The following is a 21,043-nucleotide window of genomic DNA, read 5'->3' as shown; positions in this document are numbered from 1 at the left end:
AAAGCTGCACAGACAGAAGAGAAAAATTTCAGCAGCACATTTTGAACCAGCAGAAGAAAGAACTCAACAGCCTGCTGGATTCCCAGAAACGCCAGTACAGGCAACGAAAGGAGCAGCTCAAGGAGGTGTGCTGTCAAAGAGTTAACTGTCCTTCTGTCTTCATGACTATAAATTCAGCGGAACTCTACTTGATGTAGCATTAAATAATAAAATGGTCAAACTCTTTGTACCATATACATCAATACCATTAATGATAAGTAACTTACTTTTGTCACTCTGAAATCCTGCACTATGGCAACAGGAGCTGAGCGAGAACCAATCCACACCGAAGCGAGAGAAGCAGGAATGGTTGGTGAGGCAGAAAGAGTGTCTGCAGCAGATTCAGGCTGAGGAAGAGGCTTCATTATTACGGCGACAGAGGCAGTATTATGAGTTGCAGTGCCGACAATATAAGAGAAAGATGCTTCTGGTGCAACACAATCTAGAGCAGGACCTGCTCAGAGAGGTTAGACAAACGCATCTATGAGCGCTTTTCCTTTTTTATATTATTTTTGTTTATTTATTTGCCTTCTACGTCACGTTTTTGTCTGTAATCTTTTGTTATGTCTTTATTTGTCCATGTAGGACTTAAATAAACGTCAGACTCAGAAGGATCTCGAGTGTGCTATGTTGTTGAGACATCACGAGTCCACTCAAGAGCTGGAGTTCAGGCAGCTGGGGTTGGTCCAGCGCACTCGGGCAGACCTGATCCGTACACAGCACCAGAGTGAACTGGCCAATCAGATGGAGTATAATAAGCGGCGTGAGCAGGAACTCCGTCAGAAACACGCTGTGGAGGTCCGCCAGCAACCCAAGAGCTTAAAGGTGAGAGGATTGGACTAAATTGAGAGTTGACTGCTTATGTTGAGGTTTAATTTAGAACGAATTACAAAATGGACAAGAACAGATTATTTTAAAGGTGATTAATAATTACTAGAACATTGCATTAAAGAGCATACATCATCCAAATTTAACTCTAATTCGTTCAAATGCATCCTGTTTTTTTTCTAACTGGAATTGGAGCCTTCTGAATTCAGATTTTAGTGCTACGCAAGTCTAACGTTTGTTTTTGTACAAAAAACGTCTGCTTACCATCTAAATGACACCTTATCAAGCATGATGAATACACACCAGAGGAATAAAAGACATTTGTTTGCTTAAATGTCAGGTGTTCAAGCATGTTTCTTGCACTTTGTTCTTTCAGACGAAAGAGCTCCAGATCAAACGTCAGTTCCAAGACACCTGTAAGATTCAGACACGACAATACAAAGCCTTGCGCAACCACCTGCTGGAGACCACTCCCAAATCAGAACATAAGACTGTGCTGAAGAGACTCAAAGAGGAGCAAACACGTAAATTGGCCATCTTGGCCGAGCAGTACGACCATTCCATCAAAGACATGCTGTCCACACAGGCTGTGAGTAAGGCAAGGAGAGACCTTTAATGTTTTGTTTCCCTTTCAGTGGTGCACAATCACAGAATGATGTGCAAAAAAACAGAATGAGTTAATTCCACATAAACCAGTCGAGAATTTATTTTTTTGCCCATATTCTCAAAAGGCTTTATGTAATACTACTTTAACAATAATATAGTTTAATATAAAAGGCAGTAATCAAGTGCGTTTAGTAATGTTCACAATAATGTGAAGAGAAACAAAACTGATGGCCATTAAAATTTTATTCATTTTCTTTCAAACAAATTAATTGTACAATTTTTTTATTTTCGACATGAAATTTTCTGGACTGGTTTAGAGGTTTCGCCAATTAATCCACAGTTCCTGTACCACACTGGACCTAAATCTCTTGGTTGGCTGCTTCTCTACTGATGTCCTGCCTCTTTTGTTTACCCAACAGTTGCGATTGGATGAGACTCAGGAGGACGAGTACCGAGCGCTGCGCATGCAGCTGCAGCAGGAATTGGAGCTGCTGAATGCTTATCAGAGCAAAATAAAGATGCACACAGACACACAACATGAGAGAGAGGTCAAAGACCTGGAGCAGAGGGTGTCTATACGGAGAGCTCTCCTTGAGCAGAGGGTAGGAGAGAGAAAATGGGTTTAATGTTCCTAAATGAATTGGTTATTGTGACCTTAAAGGGGTAGTGCACCAAAAAATGATCATTCTTTCGTCATTTACTCAGTGTTGTTCCAAATCTGTACAAATTAGTTTATTAAGTACATGATGACAGAATTTTCGTTTTGGGGTGAACTGTCTTTATATTACTTACACTATCACTAGCTTTTTTTCGTTCTCCTTCTAACCTAGGATGTATTAAATTGATGAAAATAACAATCATTTTATTTAATTTTATAATGTTACAAAAGAGTCCTGCAGATATGTCATGGTTTACGCAATATACAATACTATATTTTAAGCATAGACCACTTTTCTCACTCTTTGTCTTTTGGTCACCCTTTTGTCTTCAGATCGAGGAGGAGATGTTATCCCTGCAAAATGAGCGCTCTGAGCGAATCCGGGCTCTTCTGGAGCACCAAGCTCGAGAAATTGAGTCCTTCGATTCTGAAAGCATGCGCCTGGGCTTTAGTAACATGGCTTTGAGTGGCATCCCTGCTGAGGCATACAATCAGGGTTACCCCAACCCTCCCTCATCCGGACCCGGGGGCTGGCCGTCGCGTCCCGTGCCCCGCTCAGGCAGCCAGTGGAGCCACGGTGTCCAAAACTCAGTGGCACCGCCCTCTTGGCGAAGTCAAAACAGTACAGCCGGCTTCAGCCAAGTGGAGCAAATCTCCAGCCGAGAGAGAGATCGAGAGAGGGATTTAGACGGCATGGGCGCCCGTGGCTTTCCAAGCTCTCGCTCCTCCGCCTCGTCAGCATCGTCTTCGTCCTCACACCATCACCTGCGCTACATGCCGCAGCAGTACCACCACCAGAGCACACCACACCTGTACCGTGACAGCCGAGAGAGGGAGTGGGGAGGAGGCAGCGGAGGAGGAGGAAGTGGAGGCCACCACCACCACTCCTCTTCATCCTCCTCTCATGGCCACTCGCATCACATTTCTCGTCCCACGCCTCTTCCCAGTCCCTTGCTCTCCTCCCTCCACCACCTCCTCCTCCGCCCATCTCCTTTTCCTCCTCTTCTCCTCCATCCTCCTCCTCCTCCTCTTCCTCTCAGAGTGGCTACGGAGGAAGGGGCGAGAGCTTGGCTGTGAGGGGCCCCAGCCTGATGGCTTTGAGAAACAGTCCAGGGCCACTTCGGAGAACAGCCTCGGGCGGAGGTGCCGGCGGGTCGGGCGCTGATGGAGGTTTGAGCCGGAGTACGTCAGTGACGTCGCACATCTCCAACGGATCCCACCTCTCCTACTCTTAGAAGATCAGGCAGGAAGTTCAGGTTTCGGGGAGAAAAGGCCTTCACGTAGCTCATTCGGGAGTCCAACTTGGAGGCGTAGTGGAGAAACAGTATTTAGATGGGCACACCTTTACTTAAAAGAAGATAGATCTCAGGGTTTTGGGATGCGGGAGGGCTCAGGGTTTAGATCAGGAACAGGAAATATGAGAGATGTACTGTAACAGGAGCAGCTATGCTGTTGAGTGTGTAGGAGGGAAGAGATGAAAATAACATAAGTGGTGCCAATACTGTAGATTGGGCTCATCCTCAGCCGGTTCATTTTAGTTTTATTTTTAAACCGTCAGACAGAACCATTGAATTCTGCTCTTTCATGTCCAGGGTTTTTTTTTTTTTGCACGTCTAAAGGTTTAAGATTTAAACATTAAAAGGCTTTTACAAGATACTATTTTATGCCTACTCCTGGATCATATTAAGCTGAATTCGTTTAGTGCAATTCAATTTATTTTTAAAGGAATAGTTTGCCAAAAATGATAAATCTGTCATTTATCTCATTCTCGTGTTGTTTCAAGCCCTTAATATTGTTTTTTTTAATAGAACACAAAATGGACCAAAAAAACACCACAGAAGACTTTTGTTCTGCATGCAGGGTTCTCTGAAGTTGTCCATCTGCTTTTTTTTTAGCAGACTTAAATTGAGGTCTGAAAATTCATCAGAAATGGTACTTTCACGCATCAATCTTTTTACAGAACCAAACATGCTCTCTTTCTTGGAGCTGTGAACTTGCGCTATGTGGAAAAGAGTTGCATTAAAGAGGTTTTTTTTTTTATTTATTCACCTGCATGTCATCCAAAATTTTTGACTATTCTTTCTCTGGAACATAGAAAATGCGAAGTCATGGTAACCAAAACAAATCTTCTATTGTGTTCCACTGAAGAAAGCAGGTTTGAAATGACAGTGTTCATTTTTAGATGAACTCTCTTTTTGAGCCCTTTCTCTTGTTTTGCGGAAGAAAACGCAGCATACAGGTTTGAAATGACACGAGGGTGGGCGTACGATGGCAGAATTATTCATTGACTCTGTCTGATGAGTGTAACTTGATTTTGAGCCAGAGAATGAAAAAGTCCTACTAATGTCAGTTTTATAGCTAACGGGAGGAGAGCGAACGAGTCGGATGCAATAGAAGGTGCTGTAGCATGTTTCAGGGAGAAGAGGAGTAAACTGAGGAACAAAAAAGGGGATTCAACTGATTGTGTAATTATGTAGATAGCACTAAAACCATACTAAAAGAACGTCTATCAGTGATGGCTTTTAAACTGTACATTTGTATTTGAGTCAAGGACAGGGGGCAGTTTTTTTTTCTTTTATATAATTTTTTGTATTCTGTATTTTTTTTTCTTTTCTTTTTTTTGATGCCACAAGTCATACTGCCATCTAGAGGCTCAGCTGACCTAAAGCAACTCCGCCCACTGTCCTTATAAGGGCAAGCTGCCATTTAAGTTGCAGTTGGTTTTAACTGGGCTGTAATTCAGTGTCTGTTTTTAGTGTAGGCGTGATAAACGTACTTTTAAAAAGAGATTGAACCTGGCTGGGTTAATAAGCCATTTCCTTGACCGTGTAAATATGATGTACATGTCCAGAAGGAGAAAAAAAAAAAAAAAAAAAAAAAAAAAAAAGTTGGGTTACAAGTTTCCGTGCATGAGACTGATGTACAGAGACCATTTGTATACAAACATACACAACAGACGTTTATATATGACTTTGAGTATATATGTGTATAATACATCACCTGTCAAAGGTTTGTCGGCGAAAGTCGTAAGATTGTTTCCTGTTCAACACTTTTGATCTATATTGTACTTATACAACATGTGTATATACAAGCACTAACTCTTATATAGGGTAATAATAATTTTGCTATGTGAATTGGGAAGTGAGATGGAAAAAAAATAGAAACTGTCATTATTACACCTACTACTGCCGCTGTAATATTTGTGATGTACACTAATTTTTCTTTTTACAATATTTTTTTTTTTTTTAACAATGCTTACCACTAGGTGGGAAATGTTGGCAGTGTCACAGTAAGAATTTTAAGTCTCTGCGTTTTAGATTTAAAAAGAAACAAAAAACAAACAAAAAAAACAACAAAAAGGACTACCTATCCCAGCATTCCTTGTTACATCTCAGGGTAGGAGTCTTTCGTGCAGTGCGTTGTCAGGAGAGTAGTATTTTAGAGCCAGTATTAAACTTGTACAGAACATTTTAAGAGATTTTAGCTGTATAGAACATTTCTAGACGACTGTAAAGTGTCTCGAACACCCCCCTTCGATCCAGCAGGTTTCGTTTCTGGAATGCATTGCTTTTTTGCTTTTTTTTTTTTTTTTTTTTTGGGCGCATTTTAAATTGTATGCACAAAACGGACAAAAGGCATCACAAGCTGTTTACATCGACAACCAAAATCTCCAGCATACCCCTAAGAACGTGGTGAAAGGCGAAGCTCGGTTTTTTGCCAGTAACGGTGTGTTTTTTCCTTCGGGGAAAGGCGAAATCTTTTGTGCTCCCACACTGCCAGCTCTCTATAGACACCAGCGGTCACTCGGACTCTCCCTTCCCGGTACCTCACTCCCCTGTGCCTGGCCGATCACCTCTTACTCCGTTTTCAGTGTTCATTCCCAAACACCTTTACCTCCCAGCACCGCATTCCTTTATTTCTTTCTTTACTAACATCTATGGACAGAAGAGGGGAGGGGAGGGGAGGGGATCCGGCCCATCTGTAACTCTGGGCTACCATGTAATGCGTTTACAGCAACACATGCTGGATTCTTATTAGTGTATCCTCTCGAGGGGGTGTTTCGGTATCTGGTGGTAGGAAACTTGAGGTTATATGTACGAAATTGCTGTCTTCGTCCTGCAGTGTTGGAAGCGCTGGAGCTGCGGGTGTCTGGAAGAGCGCGTGTAGCCTGTGCCGAAGCGTATTGCAAAAAAACGGGATGTTCGAAAGGGCGGCGAAGAGCTTGGTTGTTCAGGGAGCTCAGAAAAATAGGCCAAATTACGTTCAGGTGAAATGACTGCAGGAGAACTCTGTAACACACGGGCTATAGAACTTGTACAGAAAATGATTAACAAGTCATTAAAAAGGATTCAAAGAAGATTCTTGCTCTCCTGTGTGATTTGTCTGGATTAACGCACTTTTTGTATTTTCGGCTCCAGCCTGTTTTCTGAACGGTGTGAGTGTACACTGAAGGTGGGGGAAAGAAAAAGACGGTTTCCATAGAGACAGAGGCTGTGCTAAATGGGAATTACTGGTTGCTTACAAAAAAGCACATGTTGGTTCTGGTGTAGGGCTATTTTTAGGACTAGTCACAAAATGATTCCATATATATTTATAGGATAGTTTGCGGTTACATTCTGTACATTTGTTTTACCCTGCAGTGTTCTTGTTTAAAGGGCATTACGATGTTGCTTTAACGATAGCTGAATAACGGATAAAAAGAGAAAGATAATTCTCAGGTTGGAACTAATTAAATTATTTTTAATTATTTTTTCTTTTTTTAAGTGTGCCTTAAACTTAGCCCTAAACTTTGCATGGAGGTTTTTGTTAACTGTCTCAGTAAAAGAACTTATGCAAGGTTCCGTAACGTTTATGTTAATTTTTTATTTTATAATCTTCCGAGAATGTTTTTTTTTTTTTTTTTTTTTCATGCAAAAACAGTAGGTACTAAAATCATTTTACATTGGATAAACAGCTTTTTTTTTAATCATAAACTACATTTTGTAAAATCGAACCATTCCACTGACATTGTTAATAATCTTTTTTTATTATTCATATTTTGCACTGACGACCTGCATATTGTCCTTGACATACAAATATTTTTGCAATATAGAATTTTAACTTACTCGCCAGTAAAACCCGTGTTAATTGACATTGCGCGCACAGATGATGCCTGGATGGATAGATGTGGAAGCGGTAAAAACGGTAAAATAGCTTACTGTGGTACAAATCTAAAAATAAAAACCCTTTACTTTACTGAATATGTATTGTAAAGTATCCAGTAAAACAACTAGTGGCTTCTAACGTCTTGTCTGAGACGCGCCCCCGCGCTGTCACGGCGCTGTCAGTGACACCCAGCTGATCCGGGGGTCAGCGTGGCGCGTGATGCGTCCGGTGACAGAGCGCCGAGCGCGTGCCAATTAAAGGGGAGGACTCCTCTGACGGCGTAAGCGCGCGCGCGGGAGGCGTGACGTCACGCGTCACGCACAGCGACGGTCCTCCAGCGGCAGACGGAGGAGCTCGAAGAGGGAAATAGAAACACGGAAAGCTACGAGGGAGATTTCAGGCCGCTCCGTCTACACGCAAACGCTCGTTAGCATGGCCGAAGAAAACATCTTCCTGTTCGTCCCCAATCTGATCGGTGAGTGTCAGCAGAGCGAGGTAACGTTCAGGAACGACCTGCGTACCTTTAACCGCCTCTCTGTCGCAGACGAGGCCCTTTTCTTTTAAAATGTGTGTTTAAAGATCACGAAGTGTGTTTGTGTAATAATTGTAGCCTACAGTTTTTAGAATTTGTGTTTGACAGCGGGTGTTTTGTTTCGTTTTTTTTGTTTCGTTTTACTTCCTGCGGATGTCGATGCTTTAGCTGTCACTGTGATCCTCCACACTGAAGCTCATACATCCACTGATCTATAATAGACCACACACACACACACACACACACACATATATATATATATATATATATATATATATATATATATATATATATATATATATACATACTGAACAATTAGTTCTCATGTTTTGTAATTAATTTCTTTGATTTAGTTGAATGAAGAATTTGTTACCACAACGTATTCACTTGTTTCCCTCTTTCAGTAAATAACCACATTGCATTAATTAGTTCCCTTGTTTTATTAATTACATCCGTGGTTTTAGTTATATCTGGTCACAAATTAAGAATTTGGTCTCATGGCTTCTTAGCTAGTGCCTTGTTTTATTTAAATCATCGTTACAATTTAAGAAAATGTTGCTATGTCTTCTAAATTCATTCCATCATTTTAGTAAATCGTAGGGCCGTATTGTACTAAATAATTCCCTACTTTAAAATAGAAACATTTCACTACATGTTATACTACTTACGTATGTGACAAATGAAATTTGAAGTCTTTGTATTCGAAGATATGTTCATGATTAATGTATTTGTTAGGTTATGTTTAACCATTAATAATGCGCTCATAATCCCATTGAATCTCTCAAAAGGATATGCTCGTATTGTCCTGGCCCTGGTATCCTTCTACCTGATGCCCTGTTGCCCGGTCCCGGCGGTGTTTTGTTACCTGCTGAGTGCTCTGTTGGATGCCTTCGACGGACACGCAGCCCGTGCTCTAAATCAAGGTGGAGATATTCAGCTTTGTGTTGTACGTTACTCCTTTTTCCCGGTGCTTTTCTTTTTGTATATGCTCTTCCCTGCTTGCTTCTTAGGTACAAAGTTTGGTGCCATGCTGGACATGCTGACCGACCGCTGCGCGACCATGTGCTTGCTGGTGAACCTGGCGCTGCTGTACCCGTCCTACACGTTCTTGTTTCAGCTCAGCATGTGTGTGGACGTGGCCAGCCACTGGCTGCACCTGCACAGGTGTGACCGAAACATCTTTTATCCAATAGAGTGCCTCAAAAAATGAGGCTTATCGTTCCAAACACGGTGTGTTCAGTCTTAACAGTTTTTGGTTAAATGCTTGAAATAAGGGCTGCATTAAAAAGTATGATCTATAGAGAGTGAATGTGATCTGGATAAACCTTGTCATGTAACGTATCAGCATCGCATCTTCATTGCCTTTTTCCTCGTCCTATCCTCTCATGGGGTGGTAAGGCGTCCATTATAGGCCGTCCAAGGAGTTTTATCTACTTCTTGATGAATACTGTGACTTTGGACATTTGTTCACTTTTTTTTTTTTTTTGCCTACTATATAGCAGGTAAATATGCAATTTCAGAAAGGAGCCAAGGTCTGTGCTTAACACAAACTAGTATATTTTAATGTTTCATTCTACATGATAAAGTGCATCTGTTTTTAAAGCATTTTACGTGTCTTGAAAAAATAATGAAACGTTAAAATTGATCATGCCGAGTAGAAAAGCACATCCACTCAAAGGTCGACTTTTACAGCCTCAGAAATGACTAGAAATCTCTCTTCGTGCTTGCAGATTATCTCATCCATCAAAGGCAGATCCTGGCATAGGCTGCACAGCCATTTTGCCTAGACTGGCAACCGCCACCCCCACACATAGCCCTCAGACACGCGCCTCGTTTGTCTAATTGCTAACTTCACAATAAGGACGGGGTGATTTGTTGCCATTTCCGTTTTATCGTGACTCTAAAAAAAAAAAAAAAAACACTTTTGAGCTATGTTTGAGCCCACAATCTCCAAGCTGGCTCGGTTTTCCTCGTAACGCTTACAATCAGTAACAGTTCTATGTAAATCATTGTTAATAATATGAGTTGTCCCTACCGGTTGATTTCAGTTCTATGATGAAAGGAGCCACCAGTCACAAGACCATTGACCTCTCTGGCAACCCCATCTTACGGCTGTACTACACATCCAGGGTAACGGCATTATTTGAATGAAGACGTTTACATGCACGGGCTGTTCTGACACCAGTGTTTTTCCACAGCCGGTGTTGTTTTTCATGTGTATGGGGAACGAGCTGTTCTTCTGTCTGCTGTACATAATGCACTACATCGAGGAACCCCAGGGTGAGTATCAGCGGGCTGCTTCTGTTGTCTTTATAATGGACTCTGACGTAACTATACTTTGTGCTATATAACCTCTGCAGCTAGTAAGCTGCACTTTTATATCTTTAAGTATTGGTAAATTCATAAGGATGCACTGCAGCAATGCTATAATTCAAATAGTGTTTTATTTAAATGTTGTTTGCTGTTTTTTCCCCTGTGCAGCATGGCTACAGTGGCTGCTGGGAGTTTGCGGTGTGGTCTGTCTGCTGAAGTCTGGCATCAGTCTCCTTCACCTCATCACTGCCTCCTGTAACATGGCAGCTATCGACGTGGCTGACCGGGAGAGAGAGAAGAGCAAAGCAAAATGAGACATGAGAGTACGCAGAAAACAAGACAAATGAAACCAAGGCCGTGCAAAAGAGATCAGCTCGAACGACAAACGCTGGCCAGTGTAGATGAGGATGAGATAATGGAAATCAGTTATGGGACCTTGCAAAGCCTCACTGAGCATTTATATTTATTTCAATATAGAGTATCAATGCTATAATGCCAGGGCAAGTTCCTTAGGAATTTTATTCATATTCCTGTAGACGTGCTTTTTATTTCTGTTGCACTATGACTGTACCATATTTATGTCATTTTTTGGAGTGTCACCATGATTATTTTTGACGGTTAATTTATTTGTTTTTGGAATAATCATGTATCATTTTAATGGGATTTAGAATAGCTCTGCCATTTAAAACCAACACAAACAGGCACATTCCACGCTTCTAATGAAAGCCACTTGAGTATTACTGTATATGGCTGTTGTTTTATCAATAGTTGAAATATTACGTTTGAACTCTTTGTACGAGCCTGTCTATTCATGTTTTATTCGTTTGCTGTTTTTTTGCCGGTATATCCAAGAACTTTGAATATTAATTTAAAGAGCGCGAAGCTGTCATTATATGAAACCAGTGGCTCTGGCATCATTTTCGTCCGTAGCCTTCTGAATGTATTATTGGTTTGTGGTAGAGGGGTAGACCTACTGTTTGCTGTCTAAAGTTCTACAGCTGTTATACATGATCAGAAATATATGAGAGTTATATGATTGTGAAGACAAGTCCTTTTGTACTGTAACGGAACATTTGACAATAAAGATATCCTGACGCCAAGCTGTCGATATCATTTCAGTGGCGTTTAGTTAATTTAATCCTGCGTATTGTGTTTTGGATTCATTTTAATGTCCATTTCCTCAATGGATGAAGATGAGAAGGGTTTGTGCTGCTGGCGTAACGTTGAAGAGAAGTTAAGGGAACGTTGAAGCAACGTTCTCTGGAGCACCAACCACAGCCTAAAACAAACGTTCCGTTTCCTTTTAAAGTGCATGAGCGTTCCGTTCTGAGAACGTTTTGCGAAACTCAAAAAGCAACGCACTGCGAGCTCAGAAGTGCTGGTTAGGCGTGAATCTGATATATGTGTTTAATCCCACCGGGCGCGTACAATTATTATCGGCAGTGATCTGGAGCCGCTTATTATTTACCGCAGCTGCGTCTGCGTGCGTCTTTACCTTTAAGGACCTGCGACATTTTTTCCCCCATACGAACATCCAGTTGTCTACCGCCGAGAATCTTTGTGTTGCGGGGCTAGTTTTTGGAGAAGAACGCGCGGACGGTGTCTTTTAACCGATCTCGACGTTTATGCTTGTAATTTGCGTCGGCCGAACTCGAGCGCCGGAGGGGCGCGAGAGGACACCGCGCTCGAGAACATCGCGTGGAGGAGGGGACGAAGACACAGAGGGGGTGTTCACTCAAAATATACTATCCCTTTAAAACAAGGGGGACACGGCGGTGGGGGAGAGATAGCGGGGCAGAGAAGACGGGATAAAAAAAGAAAAGGAAGAAAGAGCGAGGGTGGGAGGGTGAGAGTATTGCAGGAAAAAAAGGAAAAAAATGTCATCCTCTCGATTGAAATGCCGAGGCGGAGCCATGGACGACGACCGGTGAAGCGCTCGCCAGACGCGAATGAGATTTAACGCAACGCCGAGGCTCGCGCGGATGCCGCTCCGGGCCTGGATGGGGAATCTTATAATAAAATTGATGGCATTATTTTTAACCACGCCATGCGAGCAAATGAAACATTAAACTGCCTTTTAAATTCTGTTATTTTTTGCATGAATTCTTACACAGCGGTCTAATTAGTAAGAAAATATTACATGCTGATTTTTTTTTTTTTTACATTATATTTTTAAGCATGGTAGGCCACTGTTACGTGACAATGCGGTGTTAATATCATACTGTGACTGACAGCTGTCATTTCTTATTTCGTGCCATTTAGAAATAAGGTTAACTATATATTTGTCAGCGTCCGTGTGGTATGCATTCTGTCACTTTTTAAATTTCACTGTCATTTTATACCTGGTAGCTTTACATTTTATTATGTAGATTTGATAAAGTAGTGGAAGGAGACGTTGTTCATTAGGGGGGAAAAAAATCGACTAGTTTATTTCAAGCGGCGTCCGTATTGTTCTACACGTCATGATGGATGCGGCTTGGAGCAATTTTCTCTTTCAGGTAAGAAAATGGTTACGCTGATGGCTTTTCTGTCATTTCGTTTAAATGCATGTCATTTGTCCGTAATGGCACCGGTGCACTTTCATTCGCGAGGCAAAAGAATGTTTAAAATCTGTGATTTTGCCCCTTCTCACGACAGACTCCGCCTTCGCAGTCCCAAACTGACGCGACCCTCCAATCAGATCTTCTCCCGGAGCTCACGGATGCCGCTCAGGACCCGCCCCCTGAGCACATAGCCCCGCCCCCATCCACGGTGGACACCGCGGCGCTGAGCGAGGAGCCCGTACCGGGTGAGGGAGGGGCAAAACAGGAGGGTGGGAAGGGAGTTCACGGGGGACTGGAGAGAGAACCGAGGTTAGGCTGTTTGCATTAGTGGCTGGAGAGGGATGTAAATGAGAGAAGATGTTAATGAGCCAGTAATTTGCATAAAGTTGGTATATGATTTAGGATGCCTGCATGTATTCTCTCTTCGGTTGTTGCCCGCAAAGCACGTCGATAAAAAAGATCAAATTTGCACACGAAGGGCATCGCAGTGTTAGGATATAGAGCGTCAGTGTAATTCATTTTTCAGTAAACAAACGTATTTCAGTGATCCTGCCTAATTGTTAGAAAACAGCACTACCCACAATACCTGAAGAGGAAGTCACCATTCAGAGAACTTACTGTTTCCATGGAAACTGAAACCGGGTTAATGAGCCAGTTGGCGTTAACAACTAAAGCTAATAAAAAACGATCGTTACATTGAAGAAATATTTAACATTTCAGTAAATAAATTAAATTATAAATAAAGTAAAAGATAAATAATAAAGTATTAAAGAAACAACGACAATTAGATAAGCTGCTTTGACAGCTAACTAAAGTTAAAATAATAACAATACGAAATTATAACACACAAATGTAAAAATATATAATAAAATATATTAAATATGTGAAAAAACATACATATTGTAATAATAAATACTGTAGCACTCGTACTGTCCCTTCAAGCTGCTGTATATTTATATATTTGACAATTCCTATCAATTCCTATCAGTGATGTGTTTCATGGGATGTGTAGTTCATTGAGTAGCCTTCAGGAACATATGCGCTCTTATATCATCGTCCAACTTTTTGAAACCTTTGCACAAGTTTTTATGATGTCATTCATGTTGGACCTGAAGTCTATGTGAAGAATATTTTAAAAAGTATATAAAGAAAATTGTGCCTTTTTATGCATTTCATGTAGTCAGAATAAAGAATAGCAATAAATCATACTTAGTTCTGTAATGGTAAGAAAATGAGAAAAATAAAACAGATAAAGCGTTATGGCACATGGCGCATTAGTCATATGATATGGCCCATATGATTTCACATCTCATTGTAACTACTGCTTTTAAGTAGAAACCTTTTAAATGCAGCGCAGTGTGCTTCTTGAGCCTAGGTGCTTGTTTGTGACAAATACACTACACCTGTGTATGAATACCATCTCTCTGTTTTTGTCTTTCCCAGTGAAGCCCATCTCTCGACCAGCCCGGCCTGCGCACATCTGCTCCATATGTAACAAGCAGTTTAAGAACAGTTACAACCTGCGCCGTCATCAGTCTGTCCACACTGGAGTGAAGATGAAGGACAGAGCCGCTAGAGAGAAAATAGATGGAAACAAGGCCGTAGCACGAGTGGAGAGGCAGACCATTCCCCTCTCTCTGCTCCAGCTGTCTATACCGGCCTCCATACCCACGGTGGTCGACCCCATGGCCCAGCCTTCTCCACTCACCAATCAGCAGGTAGAGACGGTGTCTGTCTCGATCGCCCCGGCAACGGTCGCCATGACAGTGAACCAGCCCCTCCCTACTGCAGTGGTGGTTACTGGGACAATGGTTCAGGTCGGGTTGGTTTGTGACTATCGTTAATGCTTTGCATACCTTTGCTTGACTTCACTTGTTCTCGCTTTGACTTTTCTGTTCATTATCGTATCTCACATTTATTCTCTTTATGTCTTTTGAAGTCACTTTGTGGAACTTTTCATAAATTTCCAAATAGGGTTTTATAAATTAAGCAAACAATAACATGTGTGTATATATACATTACCGTTCAAAAGTTTGGAATCAGAAACTGTTTTCCTTTTTAAGAAGACTCTTATGCTGATAGTCGCACTTTTTAAAAAAAGGGAAAAAAAAACAGTAATATTGTGAAATATCATTGCAATTTAAAGCAATGAAGTTTTCTACTTTAATATACTGTAAAATATAAATTATTAGTGTGATGCACTCTGTCACATGACCCTTTTGATTTATTAACAATATGCTGATTTATTGTCAATGTTGGAAACTGGTTTTGCTGCTTAATATTTTATTAATAATAATATTTTGAAACCTTGATACTTTTTGGAAATCTGTGAAATTCTTGATTTTTTTTCAGGATGAATGAAATGTTTAAAAGAAAATAACAAGTGGAATAATATTAGAATGATTTCTAAAGTATAATGTGACACCGAACACTGCAGTAATGATGCTAAAAATTCAGCTTTGTAAATAAAGTTTTAAATTATATTAAAACAGTAAACCATTGTTTTAAATTGCAGTAGTATTTGATAATATAATTCAGCATTTGATTAGCATAAGGGGCTTCTTTGAACATATTCATGCAAGGTCATTTTTCCATACAGTATCTAAAGGCTGCGATACACACAACTTTTGCCCAGTTTTTGTTTCCATTATTTATTTACAGTCTAAAGCAGTCAGCGGTAGTTGACTTAAGTCAGAGCTGGTTTGCAGAATTTGGGCAGTAGGAGTTGTCAGAAGTCTTGTAGTATTTGATGGACACTTTTATCTTCAGACTTTGATTCCATCGAGTTGGAGAATATAAAACATGTTTGATATTTTGAGCTGTTTTTAGAAGACACAACACCGTTGTAATCTCCAAGCAACGTGGTGCATGTTTCTCTGCGAGTTTGTTGTGTTTGTAATGATTTGAATGTCTGGTAGGATGAGATCCTCAGCCATTGCCTATTGTTTTAAAATCTCTTCAGATCCTAAAAACTATGTAGTGTATTTTAACCTTCAGGGTTTAATGGCTAATTAGTTTTGTCAAACACATCTCACAGACCTCACAACATAAAAAGCATGATTAGTGACATTTTAAAACGGTAATGGGACACCAGATTTATAGAAAGCATCATTTACCATAATTTCCTGATTATTTCTCCATGTGCCCGCTGTCCCATAATCAAAAAGCAGTCTGTTTCAAACCATCTAATTCCCAAGACCCTGCAAAAAATAGGGTAAAAATAAGTTGTGTAACATGGTCTCACACCTGCTCTCAGTCAGTTGGTTAGTAGGTCAGCAAACAATGAGCATGTTTTACACAAAAGACGCCGAAACATTTGCTTTGTATGTGGCACTAAAACATTTCTGTTTTATTGTTTTTCAGGCTGCACCAAATACCAACATCAACGATAACCTAAATAACCCCACCCCTATCCAAATATCTATCCCGATAACCAACCCATTACCTATCAACCCGACTCCCAACCCCAACCCCAACCCCAACCCCAATCCGGTCAGGAAGAACCATGCTTGTGAGGCGTGCGGGAAAGCCTTCAGGGACGTGTACCATCTCAACCGCCACCGCTTGTCCCATTCGGATGAGAAGCCGTACTCCTGTCCGATCTGCCAGCAGCGGTTTAAGAGAAAGGATCGGATGAGTTACCATGTTCGCTCGCACCAGGGAGGAGTGGAGAAACCGTACGTGTGTCCGCACTGCGCCAAGGGCTTCTCACGGTGAGAGATGAACCTCTGCACACCTGTACACGCCAAAAGAAAAGACGAGCTTCATTAGCCCACTTTAATCCGCGTGTGCGCCGAGATTGTGAGGACATGAATTTTTTAACGATTTCTTTCTATAAACGCATGCACGCTTGGTATAAACAAGCGTTTGTCGGGTCAGTTCACAGCGGGTTTCAACAGTGAGCATTATACTGTACGGTGGCGGAGGACTGAATGTTGTCATTTCACTAAAAGCTATAGAGAGATGCCCTAATTGCTAATTTGAGACTGAAAATGGGTTAGATGAGGAATAAGTGACCTTCTGTCTGTATTTATCTATGTCATATATTTAGACACATCTACATCCATATGGAGTCCAGTCAAGCCGGTAGTAAAACATATTTTTGGGCTCCCGCTGTTTTAAAGGAGCCTTGATGCTACAGACGGAGGATGTGTCTGATCTGTGTTGACCGTTCTTTCGTTCACATGGAGATGGTGTACAGGAGGGCCCCTGCTAATGATTGTGTCTGTTGATTGAGCCCTCTCTCTGTCTTCTCCAGGCCTGACCATCTTAACAGTCACGTGAGACAGGTGCACTCCACAGAGAGACCCTTCAAGTGTCCGGTAATCATACTCTTCTAGTCTCTCTGTAAACTCTACACAGTTGTCTTTCTCATTTATCATTAATGTTAGTTTTTCCTGCATGCGCTGCGTGATTTAATGTGTCGTTGGTTACTATATATAAATGTGTTTGACCTTGTCCCTAAAAACCAAGGCAAAGCATTCATTATAATCATTTAGACTTCAAAAGCCCAAATATAAAACATTTTTGTCCAAAAATACATGTAAATGCTTTTAAAGACCAAAAATATTATTTATTCTCAATATGTTTGTTTTTTTATTATCTTTATGGCATCTGCTAGAAATTCTACATCATTTATTGCCGTCTTTCTTGTAAAAAGAACAACATTTTGTTTTTATATTAATGCTTTTACTACAGCATGCATACTGTTCAAACCATTGGGTTAAGTAAGATTTTTAAGAAGAAATGTTATTTTATTTCATTTATTACTCTTTTTAACTTTTATTCAACATGGATACATGAACTTTCTGTTCATCATAAAATAATAATAAATATTTCTGAGCGTCAAATCAGCACGTTAGACATCTTACCAAACCCAAAGCTTTGAACGGTAGCCTGTTTTTCTTTGTCTTTATGGACCCATGTATGAATGATATTTTTTCCTAACATAATAAAATGCATAATGCTACAGTCAAAACCTATATATATTTTTGCAAACGGACTCTTCCTATAATTCTGCATTGTGTGTTTAGGCTCTTTCTTAAGCCTTAGTTACAGTGCAAGTGTTCTTGCATGAGCTTTTGTGATCATATGTGTGGTGATGTACGTGTATGTGGGCTGCAGCCGTATGAGTCTGGCAGTGTGTGAGACGAGGATGAGTCATGATGTGCGTGATGAAGGCAGATCGGGATAAAGCTGGAAAACCAAAGAGAATGTTTGATGAAGCGTGTTGTTTGTTTGTGCAGACATGCGAATCTGCATTCGCTACGAAAGACCGATTACGAGCTCATATGATCAGACACGAGGACAAGGTTCCCTGCCACATCTGTGGCAAACTTCTCTCCCCTGCTTACATCACAGATCACATGAGGGTCCATAACCAATCACAGCATCACGTCTGTCACCTCTGCAACCGCAGTGAGTATCATTGATTATTTCATTTGTGGTTTGAAAAGCATCATCTGGTACCCTTTTTTAATCTATTTATCAAGGCTGCGTCTGTTAGAAAAGTTTAGCAAAAATGGTAATATTGTAGACTATTATAATAATTTAAAGGGGTCGTATGATGTTACTAAAAAGAACATTATTTGTGTTCTTGGTGTAATGCGGTGCGTTTATGAGGTTTAAGGTTTCAGAAACACATTATTTCCACATACTGTGCATTATCGGTGCTCTCTGAAATGTGTGGATTATTGAAAAAGCGCATTGTATTGAGCCGTGTAAACGGAGAAGCGACAAACAACAAGCACTACTTTAACCTGCTCGAAACTTGAAAAGTCAGATTCTGGCAAATTCTTTAAATATGAAAACTTAGGTACTTACAGGCTGTGAGTCAGAAGCGTCAGACTGTCCTTGCAGAGGTAGAATCGCTCCACTTTATAGTCTCTGTGCACAGCCAGCATAGGTTTTAGGAGTCTGTAAATGCGCTGAACACAATCTAACATTCATTCGTTTTTCATCCTAGGCTTCACCACACTGACGTACCTGCGTGTCCACGCTCAGAAGCACCACGGGCAGGAGTGGAAGGACAGCGGGGTCGGCCGTGGCTCGGGCCCAGGCGGGGTGCTGTTATGCCAGCTGTGCGGGATACACTGCAAGACACCCACACAGCTGCAGGGTCACATGGCCACGCACGCCAACCAGACGGACCCCAATGTCCCATGCCCCATCAGCAGCAGCAGCAGTTCAGTGGCCACGGTGGGCATAGCCACTCCTGTCTCCAACCCTCCGGTCACAGTCGGGCTGCTGGTCACTGACTGCTCCAGCATCGCTCCTCAGAGCCACAGCTAACCAACAGCACACCACGAGGAGGGAGGGAGGGACGGAGGGAGCAGGGGTAATGGGTGGTAGGGGAGAGAAATCTAAGAGGATGGACCCAACCTGGACAGGTGAGCAAAGAAGTGGGACGGCATATCAGATATTCACTCATTCATATCTATTGAATAGATATAGTCACACATATTTTGAAGCCATTTTAATTAGAATAAATTAATTAAGCCAGTTGATGGCCAATTCAGCGGTTCGTTTGTATTGTCGTTCAAAATTTCATATTGGAAATCCCAATGTGACATTTTACATGCACTACCATTCAGGTTTGTAAGATTTATGACTCTATGCTCACCAAGTATCCATTTATTTGATATATCGTAACAATAATGTAATTGTTAAATATTAGTCCAATTAACAATATCTTTTGATATGCTTTAATACTTGATTTGATGTTGTTATGGTTGTTGTTGTCGTTATTATCAATGTTGAGAACAGTTCTGCTTAATATTTTTGTGGAGTCCGTAATACATCATTTTTTTCAGGATTCTTTGGTGAGGAGAAGGTTCTCAAGCACAGCTCTTATTTGCATTAGAAATTCTTAGTAAAATTATAAATATCTTTGATTAACTTACGTGTCCTTGCTGAATAGAACTATAAAAGAAAACCCTTACTGACCCCAGACTTGTAAATGATGTAAAATGTTTTTAGAAAATATGTAAATATTACTGATCTGTTCAAATGAGCGTTCAAATGAGAATTATTTAAAAAAACAAAAATCTTATTTTTAATTTAAACTGTAAAAACATTCTTGATTTGATTTCTTAACAGGTATTTTGCGTTCACTGGTGTAAATCTACTTGATAATAATGTCCATAACTTTATATTTTATATATATAATATAAATAATGTGTGTGTGTGTGTGTGTGTGCATTGACTATCTTGTAGGTTACCAATCAAACCCAACAATGTTTCTCACTCCAGGTTGCCGTGGAAACGCCAACACAAAGATTACGGTGTAAACCCACCCATTACCCCACCTCTCTCATCCAACTCCGATCTTGCTGGGACTGAACAAAAACTGAACGACTCTCCTCAAAATAGATGTGACTTTTGAATGAACTCAAGAAACATCACCCTGCTTCACACTCACTTTTATGTGCGGGCAGAGCAGCAAGTCTCCCTGGATTGCTTTCCCCCTGTGCAGGCTTTGATCTGGTCTGATGGATACAGACTGAAAGTGTTTAGAAGAAGACCCGAGGAAGGTCTGATGGACGACCGGTTTGGGTGTCGGTACATTTCCTTGCAGACTCCCATCGGAGAGATCACTGGTTTTAAATGTAGGCTGTTATTAAGTGCTGTCCCAGTTCGTTATAAAAAAAAAAATCCAGTGTTGAAGAATGTAGAACACTAGGAGGAATTGACACATTATCCCAACCTTTCCTTATATAATAATGGCTCATCGCTACGTGATCTTGAAGTCCAGACGAGATATGTTTTATAAATAGATTTACTCTGTTGTAAGAGATCAGTCCATCATAAATGATCTTAACACGAATTACACCTCCACCGCGCTCGAACATTCGAGGGGATATAAAATACAGTGCCATTTCCTCTCATGAATCCCTGCGAAGGATTGTAAAAGGGTTTTAAGATGGTCACAAGGACAAAATATTTATATTTGTAATGTATGTAGTATGTGAGTACTAAAAAAAGCATCTATTGTTCAATGCCTACTTTGATATTTTTCTCATTGATCTTGTTTTTGTTTTGTTTTTTTAACTAAAGATGTTAAACAGATGTAATAATGTTGATTATGTTGCATAAGACGTGTAACCTATGTTTCCAGTTCTGTTTGTGTTGATGCTTGTTTAACGCCAATATGTGTTGGTGTCGCTGTGCTCTTATCCTAAATACTCTCTGTATTATGAACATGCACCTAATTATACTGCATTTAACTAACTGCTGTCTCCCTTGCTTCATTGGGACGTTATGCATATGTGAAGCTCATGTATTCTATGCGTGCTTTTCTGCAGCCGATATTTGCACACAGTCGCCGTAGTGCTAGAAACTCAAAAGCGATGCCTTCAAAAGAATGCATTTATCACAAAT

At 40.7% G+C, this 21,043-nt stretch overlaps 2 protein-coding genes, 1 long non-coding RNA gene and 1 pseudogene across 4 annotated transcripts; 3 read left to right on the top strand and 1 right to left on the bottom strand.

Annotated features, from left to right (window-relative positions):
• LOC122337841 overlaps nt 1-6,490 on the top strand; it is a 131,022-nt pseudogene extending 124,532 nt beyond the window's left edge.
• Nucleotides 6,491-7,568: 1,078 nt separating this feature from the next.
• cdipt (CDP-diacylglycerol--inositol 3-phosphatidyltransferase (phosphatidylinositol synthase)) lies at nt 7,569-11,259 on the top strand. Its single transcript, XM_043233796.1, has 6 exons — nt 7,569-7,751; nt 8,597-8,731; nt 8,819-8,972; nt 9,857-9,938; nt 10,007-10,088; nt 10,290-11,259. Exons 1-6 carry the CDS (start codon nt 7,709-7,711, stop codon nt 10,433-10,435), a joined length of 642 nt encoding a protein of 213 aa, XP_043089731.1. The 5' UTR covers nt 7,569-7,708; the 3' UTR covers nt 10,436-11,259.
• LOC122337857 lies at nt 10,234-11,755 on the bottom strand. The gene is made up of 2 exons (XR_006249615.1): nt 11,617-11,755; nt 10,234-10,400 (listed from the first exon to the last, which is right to left on the bottom strand). It is a non-coding gene; the product is annotated as an uncharacterized LOC122337857 (long non-coding RNA).
• Nucleotides 11,756-12,477: 722 nt separating this feature from the next.
• LOC122337212 (vascular endothelial zinc finger 1) lies at nt 12,478-20,893 on the top strand. Of its 2 annotated transcripts, none has more exons than XM_043233762.1 (8): nt 12,478-12,619; nt 12,759-12,909; nt 14,108-14,481; nt 16,028-16,377; nt 16,923-16,986; nt 17,911-18,082; nt 18,630-19,053; nt 19,916-20,893. In XM_043233762.1, exons 1-7 carry the CDS (start codon nt 12,584-12,586, stop codon nt 18,953-18,955), a joined length of 1,473 nt encoding a protein of 490 aa, XP_043089697.1. In that variant the 5' UTR covers nt 12,478-12,583; the 3' UTR covers nt 18,956-19,053; nt 19,916-20,893. The 2 variants fall into 2 exon arrangements, with proteins under 2 accessions (XP_043089697.1, XP_043089698.1); XM_043233763.1 differs by having other exon boundaries at nt 19,880-20,893.
• Nucleotides 20,894-21,043: the final 150 nt, after the last annotated feature.

The sequence above is a fragment of the Puntigrus tetrazona genome, chromosome 3 (genome assembly GCF_018831695.1).
Source record: "Puntigrus tetrazona isolate hp1 chromosome 3, ASM1883169v1, whole genome shotgun sequence".
NCBI classification, from domain to species: Eukaryota; Metazoa; Chordata; class Actinopteri; order Cypriniformes; family Cyprinidae; genus Puntigrus; species Puntigrus tetrazona.
Note: the sequence above shows the minus strand (reverse complement) of the source record. Positions and strands in the feature narration are given on the sequence as shown.